Below are 22231 nucleotides of genomic sequence, written 5' to 3'. Positions count from 1 at the left end.
ATGCAGACTGGAAGAGATGCCTGTTTTGCAATTCTGTTTGTTGTAATGTAGCGGGCTTTAAATAATCGTATTACTGAATTTGTACACTGTCTCGAAAGCCATTGTGGTTTTGCCCCTTCTTCTGGAAAAGCTCCTCTGGAGCAGTTGTCTTTGGCTAGCTGGGAAACACACAAAGAACGCTTGGGCTTCAGTAATCCCGCTCCTGTATTGTTATAGATTGTAATTAAATCGATAGGTGATGGGGAGTTGGCTAGTGGCATGGGGCAAAGCACAGAAACATTCACCTGCTTTTCTTGTTCAGAACTTGTTTGTTTACTTACATAATCCCCTGGAAAAAGCAATCAAGATTCCTTTCCCAAATGGGAAGGTGGTTGTGGATTTGTCATGTTGTTAACAGGTGTCATAGGGTACACCAAGATTGTGAAGGCAAAGCAATGTTTTTTAGTTAGGGCAATGAGGAAACTGAGCCAAATTAGATTAATTTAAAAGAGATTGACTTTTCCCTCCTAGAAACACTGATAGATTTGGTGTAGGGTTTTTGAGACCCGGCTTGTTTCAGAAAGCTTGATGATACCTCTGAGGGTTTAGGAACAAAGGAAGACAAAAATATATTGTGCTTAACATCAGGTGCCCTTATTGCTCTGGTCAAAGTAATTGCCTTGGACATGAAGTTAAAATTTCTGTCATAAGGGAAGAGAGGACTGATCTTGCAGTCTGATTAGGCAATAAAATTAATGTTTAGGTGTTAAAGTAAGCATAACTGTCCTTCTGAACTGGGGTCAAAGACTCCACTGAGAACTTGAAAAACAGGATAATACGGATTACAGTTTTGGATTTTAAAAGTATATTTTCTGTTTGTTGATGCATCAATTTTTCTTTCCTTGTTCACTGTAGGGCTCTCATATTTCCTCTTCTGATCCGGGCAGGAAAACCAACACCATTTTTCACTTTTGTGCTAGCACTTCTGTTCTGTGTTTATAATGGATACTTGCAAGGCCGAAGCTTGAGCAACTATGCAATATACCCTTCAGGCTGGTTGAAAGATCCATGTTTTATTACAGGTGAGTTAAAACATGTTATGAGGACATAAAGTATAGTTTTCCTTTGTCCATGCAGCTTTTTCATTTTTTATAACATTATAGTAGCTCCAATTTTTTTTCTTGTAGTTAATTTTCTTGCTTGCTGTAGCTGGAAGCCTCTTAACCTTTTTTATTTTAGAATTATGAACTGACACTTCTTCCCGCAGTGTCAGTGCTAAATGAGCTGACTGTTGTCTTTATAACACCAGAGTAAACAGGGTTCCTATACTTTTTTCAATATAGGAGCTTGAGGCTTTAAATGGACACAGCAGCATATAGGTTTATAGCAAACAAGGCACGTTTTCCACGTAACATGTAGATTAAACTGGAGGAAAGACAAATTTAGAGAAGTGAGGCTGATTAACCATCATGGTAGAAGGTTTTGGACAACTGATGTGTTCTCTGTGGAGCCTTAGTGTGCAGCATAAGTCTGCTTTCAGATGTTTAGGAGTTAATTCTAGGAAAGTAATAGCTTATATCTACACCAGCAATTGGTCTGGAGCAGCAATACAGTTCTAATGTGGTTCCCTTTAGTTCAGAGCAGTGAATTCATCAGTTTTCAGAGGAAATGGAAATGCTCTTTCAAATGCAGCACACCACTTGTTAAAAGTTTGAGCTTGCAAGCCAATGTGGGAAAATCTTTCAGCATGTACCATACACATGTGTGTCCATAAAAAACCTGTGAACTTAACAGGACTACCCATGATGCCCTGAAGTGATGAATGCTACAAACACAGACACCATTATGTTCTTTTCAAATCCGTCTGCACTTCTAGTTGAAAACTCTTTTCCTTTGCTTGCTTTGGCTTCATTGAACCCTTTGCAGTATGCCATATGTCTTTTCTTACTTTTTAAATCCCCTTTCAACTATTTCTTTCTAATGTTGATGGCCAACCCTTCTGTACATCAAAACATTTTTCTTTGTAGCAGCTCCACGATGCAGAGCAGTACTTATAACTCTGAAGGTGCAGGTGACAGAACATGAGCAAGTAGTCTGTTGTGTGAGGCTTTTTATGTGGCTGGAAACCAAGCACATGTGCCACCTCTGCTTTCTACATGGAACAGGCATGAAGAGAACATGGACATTGTCCACATCTGAATATGGTTTTGTGAGTAAGGAGTTTGTGCTGTTTTTTCTCCTAATACCTAGAGTCATCTGGATGCTCCATATGATTTTCTGTCTTCTTGGAAAGACTAGCCACACAATCTGAGATGAGGCACTGGTTCACCTACAGTGTCTTATCAGCCACTTTTAGGGCAGCTGTAGAAACTGATCTCCTACTGTTTCTGCATAGTGTCTTGCGCTGCATATTCTTGAAACCCGGAGCGAGGAGGTGTACCAGACAGCTTGTACCATACTGTCACTCTGAAATAGCCTTCAGAACGGAGTGTGTCTTTTTGCGTGAGGCTCTAGATGGGTGAGGGTGAAGAGGGTACTGGTGCAACAATGCACACGTGTTCTGTTGCACTAGGTCATTTGGTAATATAGACCTAGTTATTGTCCTTCTTATGCAAGTGTTCTAGTATGAACCCAGGCGTTAATCTCCAGGTCACCTGTGTTGTGTGGTGTGTTCTGTGGCTCTGAGAATCCACAGGAGTATGCCGTGGCTCCCTTCTGTTGACATATCCATGTTTCCGTGTGGTGGAAACCAAGTCACGCAGGTGTGTGTAACCAGCTCTTGGTCTTTAGAGTGCAGTCCTAGGACCCAGCCATGGCCGAGAATCTGATGATGGCCATGAAGGACAATGCCCACAGAGCCTAGGTGCAGGGAAAGCGGATCTTCAGATCAAAGAGGGGTGCTGTGGAAACAGCCTGCATTTGTTGACTTGTATAAGAAGAGAGATTTGATTGTTTCCTTTTGAAATAGGGTGGTTTTCAAGTGGTGGGGGGTAAAAATGCACAGAATCAAACTAATCTTCTATAGTAATTGGGCACTCTTAAATCAAGCTCCAGTCTTATTTGCATTATCTGAAAAGATCTTAGTAGTTCATATACTAATTTACCAACAGATACCAATACAGAATACACAGGTAACATTCCCCAAAATTATGGTTGCATTTCAGAGAAATCCAAGAGTTTCTAATTTCCTCTCCTGAGAAGGAAATTTGATATTCTTTTTAGAACTAATACTAACTTTTAGTATAATTTTTTTCCCCCTCATGCAATATTGAAGCAAATTAGTAGAAATATTGTTTCCATTTAAATAGAATTAATCTATGTACTTGTTAAGAAATTTCCTTTCAAATTATTGTATGGCTAGAGGTAATGACTTACTTAGTCATATGAATAATGTTTCTTGTTTTCCACGGTAGTCTCAATCTTCTCTGGCATTTAGCAGACTGATACACAGTTTTTTTCTCTTGGCATAAATAATTATTGTTGCTGGATGCAGTGGGGAATTCAATATTCTCTGCTTGGATAGAGATCTGTTTTGAAGGAAAAAGGTTGAAATTATCTGTTTTCCTAAAAGTAGAGTTCGACAGTATTCGTGCTATATTTTTGAAAATTGTCATTATATGAATTGGTCTGTAAATTCCTCATTGCGTTGTTCTAATCTATTTCATGATGTGAACACATTGAATACATAGTTGAAACATTATGGTGAAATTTTACTACAAAATGCACTTTACCTATGGCATCTATGTGCCTTGATTGCTAATGGAAACTTACTGCATTGTGCTGTAAGAACAAAAAGCTAAGAAACATGCTTGTTCACAGGACTAAATCCTGCTGCTAGTTTTGTAATGCAAGCAGATCGTAACAAGCTAATCAGACATCTTTTTTTTCTTTTTTAATTTATAAGGGTAAATATGTGTAGAAACCTCGATTTCTCTACAGAGGAGTAATTTGCTCCTAGCCCATGTGGAAACAGACAGCTAGGTGCTTTAGGTAAATGCAGCCCACGAGGGATTGAGAGAAGAAAGCTGCTTATCTAACAACTTGTGTGAGAGGCAAGGTTAACTTAGGTCTGTAGTTTCACTTTGAAATGTAACTTAAGTCTTGGAAAAGTCTGCTCTGACAACCTGCTGATCTTGCAACGTGACCTTACACGTCTGGATAACACACTCAGTGTCTTTGCTGAGATGGTTATATTACTGTATTGAAAGAACCATCTGGAAGACTCAAGTTATGGGTCCAAAAAGGCAAAGCTTTCTTTATCTGGCATGTGAAGTGACTTTGTTCTAGTAGCACATCACTGGCATTTTCTTGGTGATTTAAATAAAAATCAGGAACTTCAGAGGTGGATTCAAAACAATATAGCGGATCTACCCTCAAAATCCAAATCTTGTCTGCTTCTAATTACAAGGAACGCTGTCTTCAGAGGAGAATAACCTGGGTAACGTAGCCAAAGACTCAAAATGGAAGGGTGCAAATACTGAACGTAAATCGTAAATTCCTTTTGTTTTATCCCATGCAATTATGGCAACAATACAAAAATGCAGAATGCAACAGTAATTTCAGTTTCTATGAAAGCCTGTTATAATAGGCATAAATAGTTAAGTGATACAGGTAAATGGTGTATGAATTCCTTCACGATTTTCTTTTTTATTGCAGAGAAGTCTCCTGTGAAAAGTCGGGTATATTGTCAGTAAAAAAAAATTTTAAAAAAGAATGTGTCCCTCTGCCAGGAATGAGAATGCCTATTTCTTTCAATGCTTAAAATTCTAGTGTATTTGTTTTTCTACGCGGAAGTTATAGATATGCATAAAGTAGATACGTGTATATATGCACATGTATACATTTATGTAAGTCTAGTAACAAAAGAATATAAAGTACTATTCCTGTCTAGGGATCTGTTGATTACTCTGAGCTCTGCGGCCTGAAGAACACTGTGTGGAACTGTGATTGTGCAAGAGGTCACCAGAATTGCTCATACTGCTTACCTTACTACTGCTTTGAGATAATGTGCTTAATGTGTGATATATGAATGTAGTTTGTCTTCTGAACAAGCACTTTGTCTCAGTGTATTAAAGATAATATTTTAAATATTTCTCTTCAGGTATTATAGGATGGTTGATTGGCATGGCAATCAATATTCATTCAGATCATATCCTCAGAAATCTGAGAAAACCAGGGGAAACCGGTTACAAGATACCAAGAGGTGAGTGAAAATATTGCAGCAATTTATACAAGAAAAGAAGCATCTCTCCTCATATGGGCTGAGGCAGAGAGCTGAGACTGTTCAGACTGGAGAAGAGAAGACTCTGAGGAATCTTGTCAATGTGTATAAATACATGATGGGGAGGAATGAAGAAGAGGGAGCCAGGCTGTTCTCAGTGGTGCCCAGTGACAGGACCAGATGCACTGGGCACAAAATTCAAATTCATGAAATTTTATGTGAACCCATTTTCTGTTGTGAGGGTGGTCAAAAACTGAAACAGGTTGATCGGAGAGGTTGTGGAGCCTCCATCCATAGGGATACTCAAAACCAGACTGGATGTGGTCTAGCTGACCCTGCTTGAGCTGGGGGCATTGGACTAGATAATCTCAAGAGAGGCCCCTTCAACCTAAAACAGTTCTCTGTAAAGATGACATTCTAAAACTTAGTGTATTTTAGGGGATATAGTCATTCATGTTATAAAAAGACACTGGAAATAGCAGTTTCTTGTCTACCTCAAGAACTGATTTCATAGTGTGGGAAACTTTTCTTCCTCTTAAGCCAAGTATTCTAAACAGAATTTGTTTTGTGGTATCATGTGGCTTGTGCAAGTTTTTTAATTTCTTGTCCAACTTTGGCTAGATTTTTAAAAAGTAGTAAAAATGTAACAGTGTTCCACAACTTTTTAAGAGAATCAGCAGGTGGGTGGGGAAAGAAGATCTAAATTATCATCTCAGTGTGAGGGCAGGAGGGGAAGGCAGAAAGTATTGGGCACCTGTGGCTGGCCCATCTTGTGTTGTCCTGTGTATGAAGAGGGGAGGGATTTTAAGTAACTGGAGAGCAACAGCTGCTATGGTAAGGAAGACACAGGGGAAAAAAGGACAAAAATCCAAAGGAAGTTAGGCATCGTAAATTCTGGCCTTTGTGGGGAAAATGGAGAATATAAAAGGACTTCTTATGGAGCCTATTGAAGTGCTAAGTTTTATTGACACTTTTGGAAATATTAGGCTCTTCCAAGTATATTACACTCAAGGAGAGCAGAAAAATGATAGTTACCTCTGAATTCTGCTGTTTCTTGGAGGTCTTCCTTTAATTGTTGCTCTGTTGGTTTTTTGTTTGTTTTTGAGACTTTTAAATAAAACTGGAAGAACTAGATACATAAGGCAGTAGACTTATTTTTCACCAAGAAGTTAACTTTATAGTTTTAAAAGATCTAAATCTGAGTACTCATGTTAAAAATGAATATAAGCATACTGTGCTATGTTGAGTGTACAAAAACCTTCTGATATTTGCTGAAGAATTGGGAGGAATTTGTTGTCTTGATATTGGTTATCCAGAGTAAGTGCTAGATTTCCTCTTCTCCTTTGTCACAAAAGTGAAGTAATTAAAGCAAGGTCGAAACATGTCCTTTATAACACTTGGCAAATACTTGTTTGTTTAGTCCCACTGATAAAGCACATACTGAGAAGTTATTGATTTGTACACTAACTTTGGAATTAGGGTGAAAGTTCTTATAAAATTCTCAGCAGATGAGTACTGATTGTGCATAATCGGCTGTAAAGCACATTTAACGCAGACTGTCAGTCACTTCTTTCACTGAGTGTCAGAGCTGAAGCAGTAGACTTGATGGGGATAGGAACACAAGAGCAATGCATTTTAAGCTAGAAGGTAAATTTGGAATTTAATTGGTAATAATAATATTCATAGTTAATTTCTGAAGTATTTAAAGAAATTTAACATTGTATGTTAACTAACCCTATAAAAATTTTCTGGGACTCTTAAAGGGGAGCATATGTTCTATTTTTATACATTTAAAAAAATATAAAAGTTGTTTATTATCAAAGAGACTGACATTGTTCAGTAGTTATTTAGAGAGGCATGAACTTGTTTCTGATACTGGTAAATCTGCTTTTCTTTCATGATTTAGAGAGGAAAAATGGAGCTGGAGAAGGTCTGTCTTAGAAGGAGGTCTGAAGTGATGCTTTGTAGTACAGCTTGAACTGAAGAACGTTGCCTCCACAGTCTCTAAAATGCATAGAGAGACATCGATGTTTTAGCTGTTATTTGACTTGCAGTGAAAGATAGCATTGGAGATATCTTGATTAAGGTGCCTTTAAAATAACTCCTTCTGTTCTGCTCTCAGGAGGGATGTTTGAGTATGTCAGTGGAGCCAACTTTTTTGGAGAGATCGTGGAATGGTTTGGGTTTGCCCTTGCGTGCTGCACCATTGAAAGCCTTTCATTCGCCTTGTGTACGCTTTTCATCTTGGGTTCAAGGGCAAAACAACACCACCAGTAAGTGTTTGTGTCGTATGATTTCTGTTCTCTCTATGCCACACTTCATTTCCATTTCACAAATTATGCCTCATCCCACAGGGATGTTGCAGAGCAAGTCTTGCAAAAGACTCTGCCACTGCAGTGGAGAATATGATAGAGAGTACTCTGAGTAGTATGAAGCACTGCAGAATTTCAACAGAATAGTACTGAGCAAAACCACGTACAATAAGGTGGTCAAAGTAATATTTAAATTAATATAGTTCATTCTGAATCTGTGAAGATTATAGACAAGTTTGAGAAAATTGTTCTGATTGATCATATACTATACTTTCCCTTGCGGCTCAAACTTGTTTCTCTAGAAGTTTTAGTATTAAAATCCTCTGTAGCATATTTTCTATTATCAAGTGCATAGACAATATGAAAGCAATTCTGGTAGGTGATATTTAATCGAGTCTCTGCTCTGTGTTTAAACAGACTGACTGCTAATGTACTGTATTCATAATGTGGCTTTCTTGCTGACAGAAGTTTGAGAAGTCTTGGTTCTTGATATTATTCTCTTAAAGGAACAGCATGCTTTAAAGAATTTTAACATCTTAATCTTATTGTGGTTATTTTCAGCTTCCTGCTTTGGTTCTTATGTTGAAACTTAGTGGTGTAGGAGGAAATAGATGTGAACTTATGGAGGAAACAGATTGAAAAATAGTTATTGCTAACAGTCTGTGAGGGCAGCCATGGCTATGTCTGGTAGAGTCTTGAAAGCCTGCAGAAATGGAGATTTTTTTTGAGCACCTTGTTTGTAGGGTGTTCCAGGTCTGTATCACCCTCCCAGCGTACAAATTTTTCCTACTCTCCAGCCTGACCCTTCCAAGCCTGTTGTCTGTGACCTGACCTGCTATTACTGAGCAGAGTCACAGACTATCTTAGGTTGGGAGGAGCATCTGAAGGTTGTCCAGTCCAGTGACAGACTGGTGTGATCTGCACCAACCAGGGCTTACCACAAGCCTACACTCAGTTGCCCAGGGCCTCATCCAGTTGAGTTCTGAATGTCTCCAAGGGTGGATGCTGCAGCATATCTCTGGCAAACCACTGGAACAGAATTTTTCTCATTCTCATGGGGAAGAAGGTTTTTTCCTTATGTCCAGCTGGAATTTTCCATGTTGCAGTTTTTATCCTCTGCCACTTGTCTACTTGCTGGGTGCTTCCAGGAAGGGTGTGGCTCTGCCTTCTGCCCAATAGTGCTGTGGGTAGTGGGAGACCCCACTTAAATCTGTCTCTTAACTTCTCTTTTGTAGGCTGAACAAGCCTAGTTCCCTCAAACTCTTATCTTCCAACTACGCAGTCATCCTAATGACCATCTGCTGGATGCTTCTGCAGTTTGTGGACACCCTCTATTGCACAAGAAGTCAAAAACTCGAAGCAGTAATGCAGATGTAGGCTCCCAGCTGATGAATAGTAGAGCATAAGCATTCCTCTTGACTTTGGTGGCTCTATACTTGTTAAAGCAGGCCAGTATGCAGTTAGCCTTCATTGCAGGGATCTCTTGCTGACCCATGTTTAACTTGTCTACCAGGGTGTCCATGCCCTTCTGCGCAAAGCTGCTATCTAGCCAGTTAGTGTCTGGCCTGCGCTTTTGCATGGGGCCATTGCATTCCACCTGCAAGAGCTTGCATTTCAGTCATAGTTGTGCTCCATTGTCTTATCTTCCCTTCCAGCACCTGCAGGCAGCAATAATAGGGTCCCTTTTATTCTCCTCCTCACCAGACTAAGCAATGCCAGGTTCTTCAGCCTCTCCTTTTACATAATGTTCTTCAGGCTCAAATTTCATAGTTTATTTCTGTCTATCTAAAGCCTTCACAGCATTTTTTCAGAGCTCTTGACTTGGAGACCATTATGAAAAGTTAAATGTTGTTAAAGGAAGTAATTTGCACTAAAGGAAAAATGCGTAAAAATGAAAGAGAGGTACAGGGGAAAAAAACAACTAAAACTAGAAAACCCACATCAGTGAAGAAATATTTTGATGTCATCTGTTTTGCTTGAAAAACTTAGAATAAATGACTGAAAAAGATAAATAGTGTAATGCTCGTATTCCACAGCTGCAGGTTATCATGCATTGCATGTTTTGTTCTCTGCTTATTTCAGCTTTAATCTTGCTGTTAGCTGTTGATAATATGAATATCTGCACATTTGAGAAGTCCAGATGAGGTTAATTATTTTTACTGTTTTATTTTAGAGAAGCAGAAGAATAAACATTTTAAAATGGGAGTAAATTTGTTGTGTATGGTGAACAGACAATAACATTAGGCAGTACTATGCATTTATTCATTTAACATTGACTGGATTTGAAAATAGTGATTGTCTTTGAAGGGCATTAGCAGTAAGGCTAGTGTAATGTTTGCTGTGTTCAGTTTTATTATCCAAACCCTGACTGGAACTGACCATGTTTCTATTCTGAACAGGACTGTCTGTCACTCCAGGGTGTGAAGTATCCCTTGCTTCCCTGTAAAGTCATAATACAATCTGATATGCTATCGCCTTGAATGTTCTTGATTCCCCCTCACCTTCTAAAATGCAAACACTCAAGACACATAAAAGCATACATTTTTGTAACAACAGGCAGTTCCTTCCCTGGCTGCTCTCGCTGCATCAGTTGGTTTGATTTCCCATTGCTGGCAAGAGTTTTGTAGTTGGTGATTAGACGCCACTGGGATGAGTGTGGTAAATGGCAGTTTTCTATATGAAGTACGTTCTACAGGCATTTTTTGCTTGTAGCCAGAAAATATATGGATTGAATTGAACACATTGTACAATTACTTAGTTTTCTTGACAGCATTTTGAAGACTCAGTACTCATGAGATTTCTGTCTTTGTTTTTCAGATGGTACCTTGAGAAATTTGAAGACTACCCAAAGAACAGAAAAATTGTTATCCCGTTCGTGTATTGAGCTGTGCTTTTAACACTGCTTTTAAAATGGATGATTTTTTTTTAAAAATGGATGCTTTTTGTAACTGCTGACATGTTATAGGTGTTGGTGGGTTAATGACATAGTCTGATCATCACTGTGACAAAGCCTTTGCTGCATCAGTGCTGCTATTAATTACTGCTTTTCCTCTTAATGAAGACCCAGAATCTGATGGACATGGTGAATAGGAAAAGAAATGCTTTTCCATCAGTGGAGCACCATCATAAATACTTTAGGCAATGTGTCTGAATTTGCGTTGTGGAGACCTCTCCACAGGACTTCTGGTGCTTCCTTGTCTGCTTATGCAGGCTTCTGCTGTTCCCCCTCGATCTAGCCACGCCGTCCTGAGGATTGTGCTGTGACCCCAAGCAGCCTTGTTGCAATCTGGATGGTGTGTGCAACTGCCTCTTACCTGCCTGCATACACAAAGAGGGTTGACTTTTTTTTTCTTTTCTTTTTTTTCTTTTTCCTTTACCTTCTTAATCCTTTCTTCCCTGTGCCTACAATTCCAGGAGATGATGCAGACCAAGGACATTAGATTAATATAATTGCTGTTAGGTGAGAGACAGTGTTCTTCCTCTTTGCACTCTTACACAGGTATGGACTCTGTATAGATAATGCTTACTGTCATTTACATAAACAGTTGTAATGCTATGTTTCCCAAATAATAGAGTAAGATTGTCCTCTACCTCTCGAATTTGATAACTATCTCGATATTCATAAGGTATTTTCTCACTCAGCAGTATTTTTAGAAGGCATTCTTTATTTGGAATGCTTAGGCCAGTCTAGCACTGTTAGTGTAATGATTTCTAACTTTGTAAAAACCCCTTGATTTTTACAAAATACTGTTACTATGCTGCTTAAAAAAAAAAAGATTAAGTGTCTTCCTTCTTCCATTGATTTATATTCCAAAAATGTGGGATCTTTTAGTGCTCTTTGTTTTATTAATCTCAGTTCTTGTACTACCCCTACCTTTTTCTCCCAAAGGATTCCAGAAGGGTTTCAAAAACATGATGGGATCCCAGGCATACACAGTTTCAGGTTTCAGGCACATCTGTGTCCTTTGCATGCTTGGGATATTAAAAGAATTTTTTAGAATTGCTGACAAAAAAATCTACAGAAAACTTGAAAAAAGAAAACAAACAAAAAAATCCCCCAAAAAACCTCACAACCAGAAAACAAACCAACACTGGAATAAGAATTTGAAACAAACCAATAAAAGCACAAAACCCGCAACCTGACACAAACCTCAGAAGCTGCTGCTAATGTACTTTGGAAATCAAGGGAAATCAAACTTTTGCCAAGTGTCTTTTGATCTTTTTACACTATATATATTGGGTTATGTTCTTCAAAACAAATTTGTAATATAATTTTGCCAGATGCTGAGTTTTGCTCTATGGTATTGCAGTAAGCTTTGTCTAAAGCTCAAAAATTGTGTCTTTGTTGTGGAGTTACACTGCTGTATGCATGTATCTGATGAACTTCACCTTTAAAAATTTTAGATATTTTCTTAAAAAAAAATATATTCAGGAAGTGGGCAGTGAAAAAGGACTTTGATTGAAGCTTCTGTTTAACAGTTGTTTCTTCCTCCTCTCCTGACAGCCATATTTATGCAGTACTTACTGCAATGAAGTCCTGGCTGTCACTAGGGCTTTATTCAGTGGTGTAAATAAGTGTTACAAAATTCTAATGTTACTGAAATAGTCAAAGGAGAGGAGAGAAACTGGCAGTCCTGCAGTGATGATACCTTGCCTCCAGCTAAGCTGTTGGGCTGCCAGTTGCTCCTTGTAATGTTGACTGGGATGACCGATCCTGCTCTCAGCCAATACCCCAAAAGTCCAGCTTTGGGACAACATAGGAATACCCATTCCTTTGACGCCAGTGTCGTTGCTTGATTCTCAAATTGTTTCTTTAGTGTTTACATCTTTCCTTAGTGTTTTACAGGATGTTTGAGGCTTCCCCTGTTGTTTCTGTTACCATACTGTAATTTGACATTTGATCCTGCCTGTTTTGATGAACACTCACTCATGAATTTCTCTGGGGAGAGGATGGTGGGAAGGATAATTTACTCCTCAATGCTATAGTGAAATTTAGTGAACAACAGAAGTTCAACATGATCACTTAAAGCATGTTCTGAAGAGAATTTTAGAACCTTAGTCTTTTATATTAGGATATTTATAAACCTGATCACATCCCTGTGGCAGTTTTTGAAGTCTTGGTATCTGAAATCATCCAGCTATCAAAATCTGTTTTAAGGGGAAAACTGCAGGATTCAAAGAGATCTCATCTAGATGTTTAAATACTTGCATAGTTTATGGTGAACTAATATATATATTTAGGGATATTTGTTAAAAGGTCATTAATGGGACAACCAATCAGTAAAAAAGGTTTAGCTGCAGCACTTTAGTCTCTAATCTACAACCTCTTTTTGGTTGGGTTTTTTCTGGACCTTTTATGAAAAGGAAAAGATACTTTTTATAATAAACAGTGAGAGGAACTGCTTAGCATTCAGGATGTCTCCTTATATTCAGGAGCTGTAGCTCTTTGTAGTCAGTAGTCTTTCTCATAGTTTACAGCAAATTTGTACTGATGCCTCCGTTTTGCTCTGGTGATATGCTGTTAAATATTTATATCGACTAAAAGTTCAGCTATATTAATAGTGTTAATTTAAGGTTTATATATAACAGCAGGGGTTTTGAAATGTGATGCTCTGACAGCCTATCTGTGTTCTTTTTTTCTTGTTACAGAAAAGAAAAAGCTAAGGTCTATGGGATGTGAATGTCAGTGCATTTAGAAATTCTACTCGATTGGATTATAAAAAAAACCCAAAAGGTTTTCTTTATGGTTTTATGTTTATATTCTCATTATACTGCTGGAACCTTCCCTAAGTAAAATACAGAATTTAATTGAGGCAGTTCATTAGAGCACAAGTCTTATGAGGAGCAGCTGAAGGAGGTGGGGTTGTTCAGCCTGGAGAAAAGGAGGCTGAGGGGAGACCTTATCACTCTCTACAACTGCCTGAAGAGTGGTTGTAACGAGTTGGGAGTTGGTCTCTTCTCCCAGGTAACTAGCGATAAAATGAGAGAAAATAGGCTCAAGCTGTTCCAGGGGAGGTTTAGATTGGATATTAGGAAAAATTTCTTCACTGCAAGGGTTGAGCACTGTAACAGGCTGCCCAGAGAAGTGGTTGAGTCACCATCCCTGGAGGTATTTAAGACATTTAGATGTGGTGCTTAGGGTTGTGGTTTAGTGGTGGACCTGGCATTGCTAGGCTAACGGTTAGACTCAATCTTAAGGGTCTTTTCCAACCTAAATGATTCTATGATTCTTGCATTTCAAGATCAAGGTACGTTGGTGAAAAGAATATGATCAACTTGATCAAATGCTAGAACTGCCTTTTTATTAAACAATATGCCATTTATTTGTCATGCTCCCCTCCTCTTTCAGCAGCTTTGACGGAATTTTTCTATATGAAAATATCTGATACTGATCATTTTTTCTTGAAAATACATAGTGTGGAAATGAACTCTCTTCTGCCCGTTCTAGAAGGAGAAAACATGTTTGCTTGTTATTGGGTATAATATCTGTAGGAATTTTTAACAGAGACGCTTCTATTCAGACTGCCTACATCTTTCTCAAAAATCCTCTACTAATAAAGTGTGGTTTGTGGTGTCTTGCATGAATACCTTTTTTCTTAATTATTATTTTAATCCTTGCTGTAACCTGTGGAGGTTGACCAAGGCTTTTGTACCAGTGCTTTCACAGAATCACAGAATGTCAGGGGTTGGAAGGGACCTCAAAAGATCGTCTAGTCCAACCCTCCTGCCAGAGCAGGATCACCTCATTATTCCAAATGAGGTCTTGATGACTGTAATAGTAAGGCTGTATTAGAATAACAGCCTAGATGCATATGTGAATTTGACAAGATACACTAAAAAAAAAAATTGTTAAAAGTCACAAGATAAATTTGTCTAGCAATGCATTCTTGATCATGTAAAACAAAGTATGTAGCTGAGAAGTTCTGTCGTTTGAGCAAAGATTAACAGAAGCAGAAGCTAAATGTCTGGGTTCCTCCTCTGCTGCTGGATCATGGGGAACTTTTAACTTGGAACATCTGTAGCATCTGCTGTTTCAACTATTTTAATTGTGTTTAAGCAGCATGTTGCCTTTTTTGAGGAATGGACATCGTGTGCAGTCTTTCAGCAGGCAGGAAATCCTGAGGTCCTAACACAACAGCCTGTTTGGGAAAAGCACCTCTAACAAACAGATGTTTGTTAATTTAAATAAATTAATAATTTTAGTATGAGACTATCTCAACCTGTTCTATGCTACTAAGTTTTATCAAAACAGTTGCACTTGTCAGGCCAGCCTTTCACACATACAGCAGTCAGTTTTGTGAGGAAGACAGATTTCTGCATACAATTGCACCACTTTTTACAGTGATGCATGTTACCTTTCTGCATGTATGTACTCATATGAAAACACATGTGAGCAAGCAATTGTGGAAGCTCCTGTTGCAAGATAACTGAAGGGATAAGCCTAAAACAAGGTTTGCATCTGACAGAGTTGCACAACTGGAACTTGCTGCTGAGCTGCTTAAAAAAACCCAAAACATTTTGTATATTCCTTGCTTGATTTACTGTGTTTGCTTTGAAAGCAAAACCAGTATGTTATGTCTTGTTGTCTGTGAGTGGATAGTGGAAACAATAGGTTATTTTTTCAGAGAGATGAAAGAATACCTATAGAACGATTGGTACATTTGGTATTGTGCTTCTCCAGAGATGATGCATTAATAGTGTGCAAGAGTCTCACAGTGATGTTGTTTGTCCCTGCTCTCTAATGTTTGCAGCCTCTTTATTTTGGAAACGTGTGTCTACCTGCCCAGTTTCTGAGAGGACATGGGTGGCTTCATCCAAAGAGTGAGCACTAGCAAACCCATGTGTTCCAGCTGTCCTGAGGGGCAGAGCTCAATCTCTCTCAAACAATTACATGGTGTGTGTAAGCAAAAGTCTTTTGTCAATTGCTCTAAGCATTTTTCTTAAAATAAAGGTGTCATGCAATGTTTTGGAAGGTAGACATTTCAAACCTCAATGGAAAATACACTATAATAACTACTTTTAAAAGTGTTATTAGCAAAAGTCCATAAAAGGGAAGTAATTGTACTTTGTTTTCTAATTCTTCATGCTAGATGACTTGTCATCACAACAGCTTTTCATTTCAATTCAAATTAGACAAAAAGTGATTCCTTTGCAAATGTACAGTCTGCTACTGTGGCTAAATTTCAGAGTTTTTCTTGTATATTCCTATTTCTGATATAAATCAAAAAAAGATAAATTACAAGTAACACTGCAGATAATGAACCATCCCTTATTTTTTCATCAAGTAATAATGTCATCTGCTAGCACCTGATGTTAACACTAGGCTACCCAGTAACATGAAATTTATTTTGCTACATGTAAAATTCAGTCAAATGGTGTTCTCAATTGTCTTATTGTGACACTGCGCAGATGTGGGCTTACTGGGTACCTATTGCATCACAGCTTCCAGTCCCCACTAAGCACTGCCTAGAGCAGAAATCGCTAGTCACAGTAGCAATTTCAAGGACAGTCCTCTTCTCTAGTTCAGATTTAGCCTTCTACCAGATGTGGACCACAGAAGCAGACAAACAGGCACCCCGCTGTCATCAGCAGAGGTTCAGTCATTTGTGTCTGTGTTGCACAATGTAAAGAACAACAAAGGTTGCTAAACTTCCTGCTCCTGATCATCTTCCTCCTCCACCCCCTGACATAGTAGCCCTCAGGAAGGTGCAAGAGCCTCTAAAACCATACTGGCAACTAGATTGGTTCCTTGCTAGCACCTAGGGCATAGATCCTCACCTGGTATTGCGGTGCTCTGCCAAGCAGGCCAGGAAAGATGGAAATTTGCACAGAATTTTCAAATTCAGCATTTCACAGGCTTACCATTTTCATGTGGGTTTGGATGGTTTTTTTAGTGGTTATTTTCTTTTGGGGGGTTTTCTTGAGGAGGCAGAGGGAATGAGCTTGTCCTACCCAGAGTGAACTTCCCTTTCTGCTGTACTGTGCGTGGCACAGAGGCGCTGGGAGCAGTTTGGTGTTACGAGAGACATCCAGGGGAACAGGCATGAAGGCCTATGAGATAGGTAGGAAACCAGAAACGTCTCCAAAAGTTGCATCGTGTGCACACAGCTGGAGCTTTCTAAAAGAACTTAGTTTTGAGGTGGCAAGGTTTGTTTTCTGTAACACTGTGTTATTCAGCCTTGGGAAGCATGCCTCCATGGGCATTTTGAATAGCAGCCTTTGAATGGGCCTTCATTTTAGAGTAAATCAGTTTTCTTAAAGGCTCTCCAGCAAGGATTTGGAATGGATATAGTGAAGTCTCCAGGCAATTTTGATCTGTGGGAACAAGGTCTCTTACCTCTGTTAACCTTTGCATAGATTCCTCCAGAGAAATGTACTTCCTTTTTTCTACTTTCTGCTCCAGCAGCTGTTTGGCAACAGGGCTGGGCACTCAGCCAGAACTGTACTTGATATAGAAAAGGTTTTATCTTTTCTAATGTATACTGTAAACATTTTGTTCTAGCAGATCCGATTTGAATGATTCCTAAGTGATTGACTAGATCTGCCCTGAGACATCACAGACCGTTTCTTCCTCCTTGTGGCGAACTGCAGATGTAATTTTTCCAAGACCAGCACGTTTTGTCCATAATTCTTGCTGGGTTCCACGCGGCTCAAATGAGAGAGTTCATAATGAACGTGTTTGGATCAGGCCCAGCAAAGAATTACGCCATGCAGTACAAATGTCAAGCAATTGTTTTTAGCAGCTGTGCAGAAAGCTGAGGCAGAGCCGTCGATCCCGCAAATGGCACAACCAAGGTCAACCCACTTCCACCCTGTCTCCCAGCCCTATGCCAGAAACATTGCTAGCAATGACAGATCATTTCCAGGCCAGCACCAGGCAATAGGATCCTTACGGCCAGGCTAAGTAGCCTATGCACCATAACCTGTCATCAATAAGAAACATATTACACTCAGGGCAGGGGAAAGGTTTCTCTTGTCATAAGGATACAGAAAATAGAAAGCAGCAGGAAGAAATACAGGAAAAAGAATGCGTGTGCTGATGGATGAGTCAGCGTTCTGCCAGTTTTTCTGCCCCCGGCCAACACCCACATCTGTCCACTCTACTTCCTTTGTTCTCCTTATTCCTAGCCTATGTCTTTCTCTACATTAGATTAAATGTTCAGCCATGCTCTCTTACCAACTCACGCTTTTCCTTTCCTTGCTCCTATTCTTATTTTAAAGAACTTTCTAAACCATATTATTCTTTTCTATCAGTCACTAATCTATACTACAGCTGCTGCACATTAATGTTACCTAAAAACTCTGCCAAAAAATCTCGCTCTCTGATCTTCTGTACTCTGCTTACTTATCCATGGGCCAATGTGAATATGGCTCAGGTCAGCACTTTTATGCTGGCATCAAGCTCTTTCTCTTCTAGAAATCTCCTTTTCAAGATGTCCAAGTGATTTAGTTGTGGCCCCAAAACGGTTAAAAATAATAGCTTTGAAGGTGGAGATGCAGGGCATAGACACACTTAAGGAGGGGGAGGTGCATTGCAATGGAGTGCAGTTTCTATTTAAAGAGTGAATGCAGCAAGGTATGTGCATGTGCTGCCTGTAGATGAGAACCAGTGTGCAGGATGAACCAGTGAAAACTACGTAGGCAGCTGACCATGCAAGATAAATCAGCCTCTAGAAATCTGTACGAGATCAAATATGGCTTTGATCTAGCTTGGAAGCTAATAAAACTGAACTACATCTTTACCATGACAGTCTTTGCTGACATCCGATGGAACTTTTCTTTAATTCTATCCATAGCAGTCATTCTGTTATGCATAAATGATTCTTCCAGGTTTAGTGCAGAAGCAGGTGGTGCCCTATCTGATGCCATGTTGACATAGCAGATGAGGGCTCCAAGGCACATCCTCACTAAGCATCCTCACATCCATCACATCCTCACTAAGTTTGTCCTATAAGTCATCACTTTTTAAGCCTGTTTTTTGTTTTGTTTTGGAAGAATTTCTTTACTGTGAGGGTGCTGGAGCACTGGCACAGGCTGCCCGGAGAGGTTGTGGAGTCTCCTTCTCTGGAGACATTTAAAACCTGCTTGGATGTGTTCCTGTGCGGCTGCCCTAGGGGATCCTGCTCTGGCATGGGGGTTGGACTAGATGATATTTTGACATTCCTTCCAACCCTGAAGATTCTATGATTCTATGATTCTCCTCAGGAAAAAGCTTGCATTCAAACAGATCTGAAAGAATTTTTATTGTGGTATTGTTCCTAGGAGGAACAATGCATTACTCATAGATTCTTTTCCTTACAGAAGGTCTTGGTAGATCTACTTTTTCTTTCCCTTTCAGAGCACATGCAACCACACTGTGAGCTGGGATCCTGTCCCCTTGCTAGGACTCACACAGCAGGTTTCGCATGCCCTCAGCTGTCCTCTACTTAACAGCCTGGAGAACGACAACTTACAGATGATCCTGAGACCTCCTAGATTGCAAACATGAGTAACAGAAGAATCCTGGCCAGTTCATTGCCATGAACTTCCATGAGAGTCTCCTTAATATGTTCTCTCAACCTGCCATTCAAAGGCAAGGGATCCTTCTTACAAAAGCAACTCTCTGCAGGGTTCTGCATTACCCAGGACAGGAAGACAGAGCACTTGACTTCATATAGCTCTTCAGATCCCACTTAGAAATTTCAAGAGCTTTAAAGATATTTAACATAAACTTCATTTGTTTATCATCTCTCTCACAGATTATTTTTATACCTAAAATTATTCTTAAAACCCTCTCTGCACTTCTTATCACAATTTAGTTTCCATGCCTAAATAGGCCTTTGAAGGAAAAAAGTCTGTAAGATTTAATTGTCTCCAATTAGGTGTTAGTGCTGGCAGCATATTCTCTCCTAAGAAAACCGACAAGTCTTAAAGGCAGAAATTCTTAATCTCGGATTTAAAAAACCAACCTCTCAAATTTGTATCCTTCCAAACTTCTTCTAGATGAGGAAGAGAGACAAAATAGAACACAAGAATAGTTAAAAAAATTTGCATAGACCATCCTAGATATGGAACATTTAATTATTTGCTTTATGTCACGGAAAACTGTGGAAATGCTGTGTTAACTAATTGCTGTGTAATAAGCCAAGAGAAATATTCATAATAAAGCAGCATTTTGAAAGTAATCCCTGTCAGAGCCCCGAATATACCAATGGATGTAGGATGTGGGTATATCAAGGTGGCACATTTATCTTGCTTCTCTTGTAGTACTGCACATCTATACGATGTCCACAGTAATTGAAGGTCTCCAAGACAGTTCCCACCAGAAGCGCTGGCACACAGTCAGCACTGTGAAGCACAAATCCTACCTGGCTGTCCATGCAACCTCTTCCCCGCAAGCTGCCACCCTGACTGCAAAGCGTTTTTGAGTGGCTCGTGAACTGCCTCCCACGCTTTCTCTATTTGCCACCCAGCTATTTTACATAGGCAGCTAGGAAAGGATTTTCATGTGTAGGAACATGCCTCACTGGAAGCTGCAGCTGTTCAGCTGTTGATGCATCCTCTGTTCAGCTTCTCTGACACGGGGCTGGCAACCCTTGTAAGCGTGGGAGGAGATGGAGTGGGAAGAGAAGGTGGCCGGTGGTTGACAGCTGTTTCAGTCTGCACTTTAATTGGCTCTGAATATGCTTCAACACGCTAAATTTGGCTGACGCTCAGCGTTCATCTGAAGAGGACATAGAGCCACAAAGAGAGGAATGACTGAGCAAAGTGGAAGATGTAAGGAGGAAAAGATAACATGATTTTACCTGGTTCAGTGTTACTCATGCCAGATCTTCTCCAAGAGGAGACAAAAGCCATTTCAAAGGAGGTTAAAGCCCATGTTTCCAGAGCACACGTTACAAGAATGCCCCAAAGCTGAACCAGGAACTCCTGTTCTGGATTTCTACTTATCTCCCCATTTGATCAGCTCCATCTGAGAGACGGAAACTCTCTGGTCTCCTGTCCAGGAATACATTTATTGAAAAAAAGGGTTAGAAGAGTGCAGCTAAGGAAACTGTCTCCTCTTTCCTCCCCAACCCTGTCTCCTGGTGACTAGCACACTCTGAAGGTCACTTGTTAGAGATGCACCTCTGGACAGCCTTTCTTTCACACCCCCATCCAGCTTGAGACCACGGTCTGTTCAGTTCTTTCCTCTTCCTGCCTTCAGCAGATAACAAGCCTGGTCAGATATACTGTTGAACCCGACTTTCTGTGCTTTCTCCATCCACCCTATGGCCTGCAAAGGCTATGAAGAAGGAGATCAGAGCTGGTGAACATGGAGGAGGCAATGCATCAGAGGCTCACAGTGAGATTGAGGGTGACCAGAAAGAAGGTCATATGGGACACAATCCTGGGGATGTCCTGGAGTGTGTGAACTGTTGGGGAACCTGTTGGTCGCCTCTCAGCTGCTGTGCTGCCCTGGCGGAATCACACCCGTGGCAAATTCCCAGCTTCAGAGAACAGAACTAAGGTTGCATCATGTGAGTATGCTGCATTTGCATCTCATCATTTCCAGGGGTGTAAGCTGAGCTATATTAAAGGTATGAGACACTGGCTGCCTTTATCTGTGTTAATGAGTTCAGAAGGTTTATTAAAAAAATAGATTAGTAGCAAGCACTGGGCAACGCTGCCCTGTATGCATTCCACATAGGTATTCAACTCAATTGCCATTATTTACCAAAACATACGAACGATTCACAGAATTGGAATTGCAGTCACCAGGATGTCAAAGTCACTGATGACAAACAGGGTTACCAAAGATTCTAGCATGGTCACTGTTGCCAAATCAAAGATGTATTTGGCTGAAGCTGAAACTGAAATATAATTTTCATCCAAGAGGGAACTGTGGTTGTGTTCTCTGTGACAAGCAGCCAGATTAAAACACTTTATAATAGGTTAAGTAAATGACCTAAGAAGTAATAAGACTACATTTTTAGTCATTAGACCTATAACTTCAAGTTAAATGCTACCTTAAAAAAAACGAAGAGAAAAAAAAAGAGTAGATAAAAGGACATTGTGTTACTGGCATAAGACAAGCGACGCTAGTATGAGGCATTTTAATATGACAATAATCTGAATCAAGCATTTGAAATTCCCCATGGCAAACAAGGCGTTGTGTCTCCTGAGGTTATGATCTTTTCATTATCTGTGTCATTACAAGTTCACCAGTGGGAAGAAAACTCTTGAAAAGAAAGCCATTTTTCCTGATCATAAAAACTATCATTAACTTACAAACTTTCTGAGAGTCTTACCTTCAGTGAGTAGTTTCATTCAGTAAAGGACAACTGAATTAAAACCAACCAGTCTTCTAAAAAAAATCAATCCTTGCAAAGGAAATTCGCACTACCTTTAGAGGGAAAGGAGACAAGATTAGAAACATACTTTATTTGGATTTTTTAATGGAGATACTAGAAACAGAGGAAGATAAGAGCTGATGGTAGAAGATGGTAATTTTTCTCATCCTTGTGCCACAACAGGGTATTGGGTGTTTTTTCTTCATGTTATGCAAACTTATGAAGGAAACATTTAACGTACCCTTTTCTGCATAGATATTTCAGTAACTTTACACAAGCTATGATGAAGCATCATAGGATACATGAGTGAACTGATGTACTAACAAACCATTGTTTATAGATTTCGCAGAGGAGACTTCCTTCTTCTTCCTGTTCTTAAAACGTGGACACAAAAGGAAGTTGTGCCC

The 22231-nt window shown here is 39.6% G+C and overlaps 1 protein-coding gene across 1 annotated transcript; it reads left to right on the top strand.

Annotated features, from left to right (window-relative positions):
- The first annotated feature begins 359 nt into the window (after positions 1 to 359).
- Positions 360 to 10396, top strand: SRD5A1 (steroid-5-alpha-reductase, alpha polypeptide 1 (3-oxo-5 alpha-steroid delta 4-dehydrogenase alpha 1)). The gene is made up of 5 exons (XM_009879427.1): positions 360 to 397; positions 895 to 1061; positions 5081 to 5182; positions 7323 to 7473; positions 10330 to 10396. The coding sequence occupies exons 1-5, from the start codon at positions 360 to 362 to the stop codon at positions 10394 to 10396; spliced, it is 525 nt and encodes a 174-aa protein (XP_009877729.1).
- The last annotated feature ends 11835 nt before the right edge of the window (positions 10397 to 22231 follow it).

This window comes from Apaloderma vittatum, unplaced genomic scaffold (genome assembly GCF_000703405.1).
Source record: "Apaloderma vittatum isolate BGI_N311 unplaced genomic scaffold, ASM70340v1 scaffold19772, whole genome shotgun sequence".
NCBI classification, from domain to species: Eukaryota; Metazoa; Chordata; class Aves; order Trogoniformes; family Trogonidae; genus Apaloderma; species Apaloderma vittatum.
The sequence above is the reverse complement of the archived record's forward strand: the minus strand, read 5'-3'. Positions and strand labels throughout refer to the sequence as shown.

Bases quoted from the DNA above. Each gene is read 5' to 3' on its own strand.
- SRD5A1 (XM_009879427.1), top strand. From the start codon at position 360: ATGGGAAGGTGGTTGTGGATTTGTCATGTTGTTAACAG. The intron at 398-894 runs GTGTCATAGGGT...TGTTCACTGTAG, and splicing joins ATTTGTCATGTTGTTAACAG to GGCTCTCATATTTCCTCTTC. The intron at 7,474-10,329 runs GTAAGTGTTTGT...TTTGTTTTTCAG, and splicing joins AGGGCAAAACAACACCACCA to ATGGTACCTTGAGAAATTTG.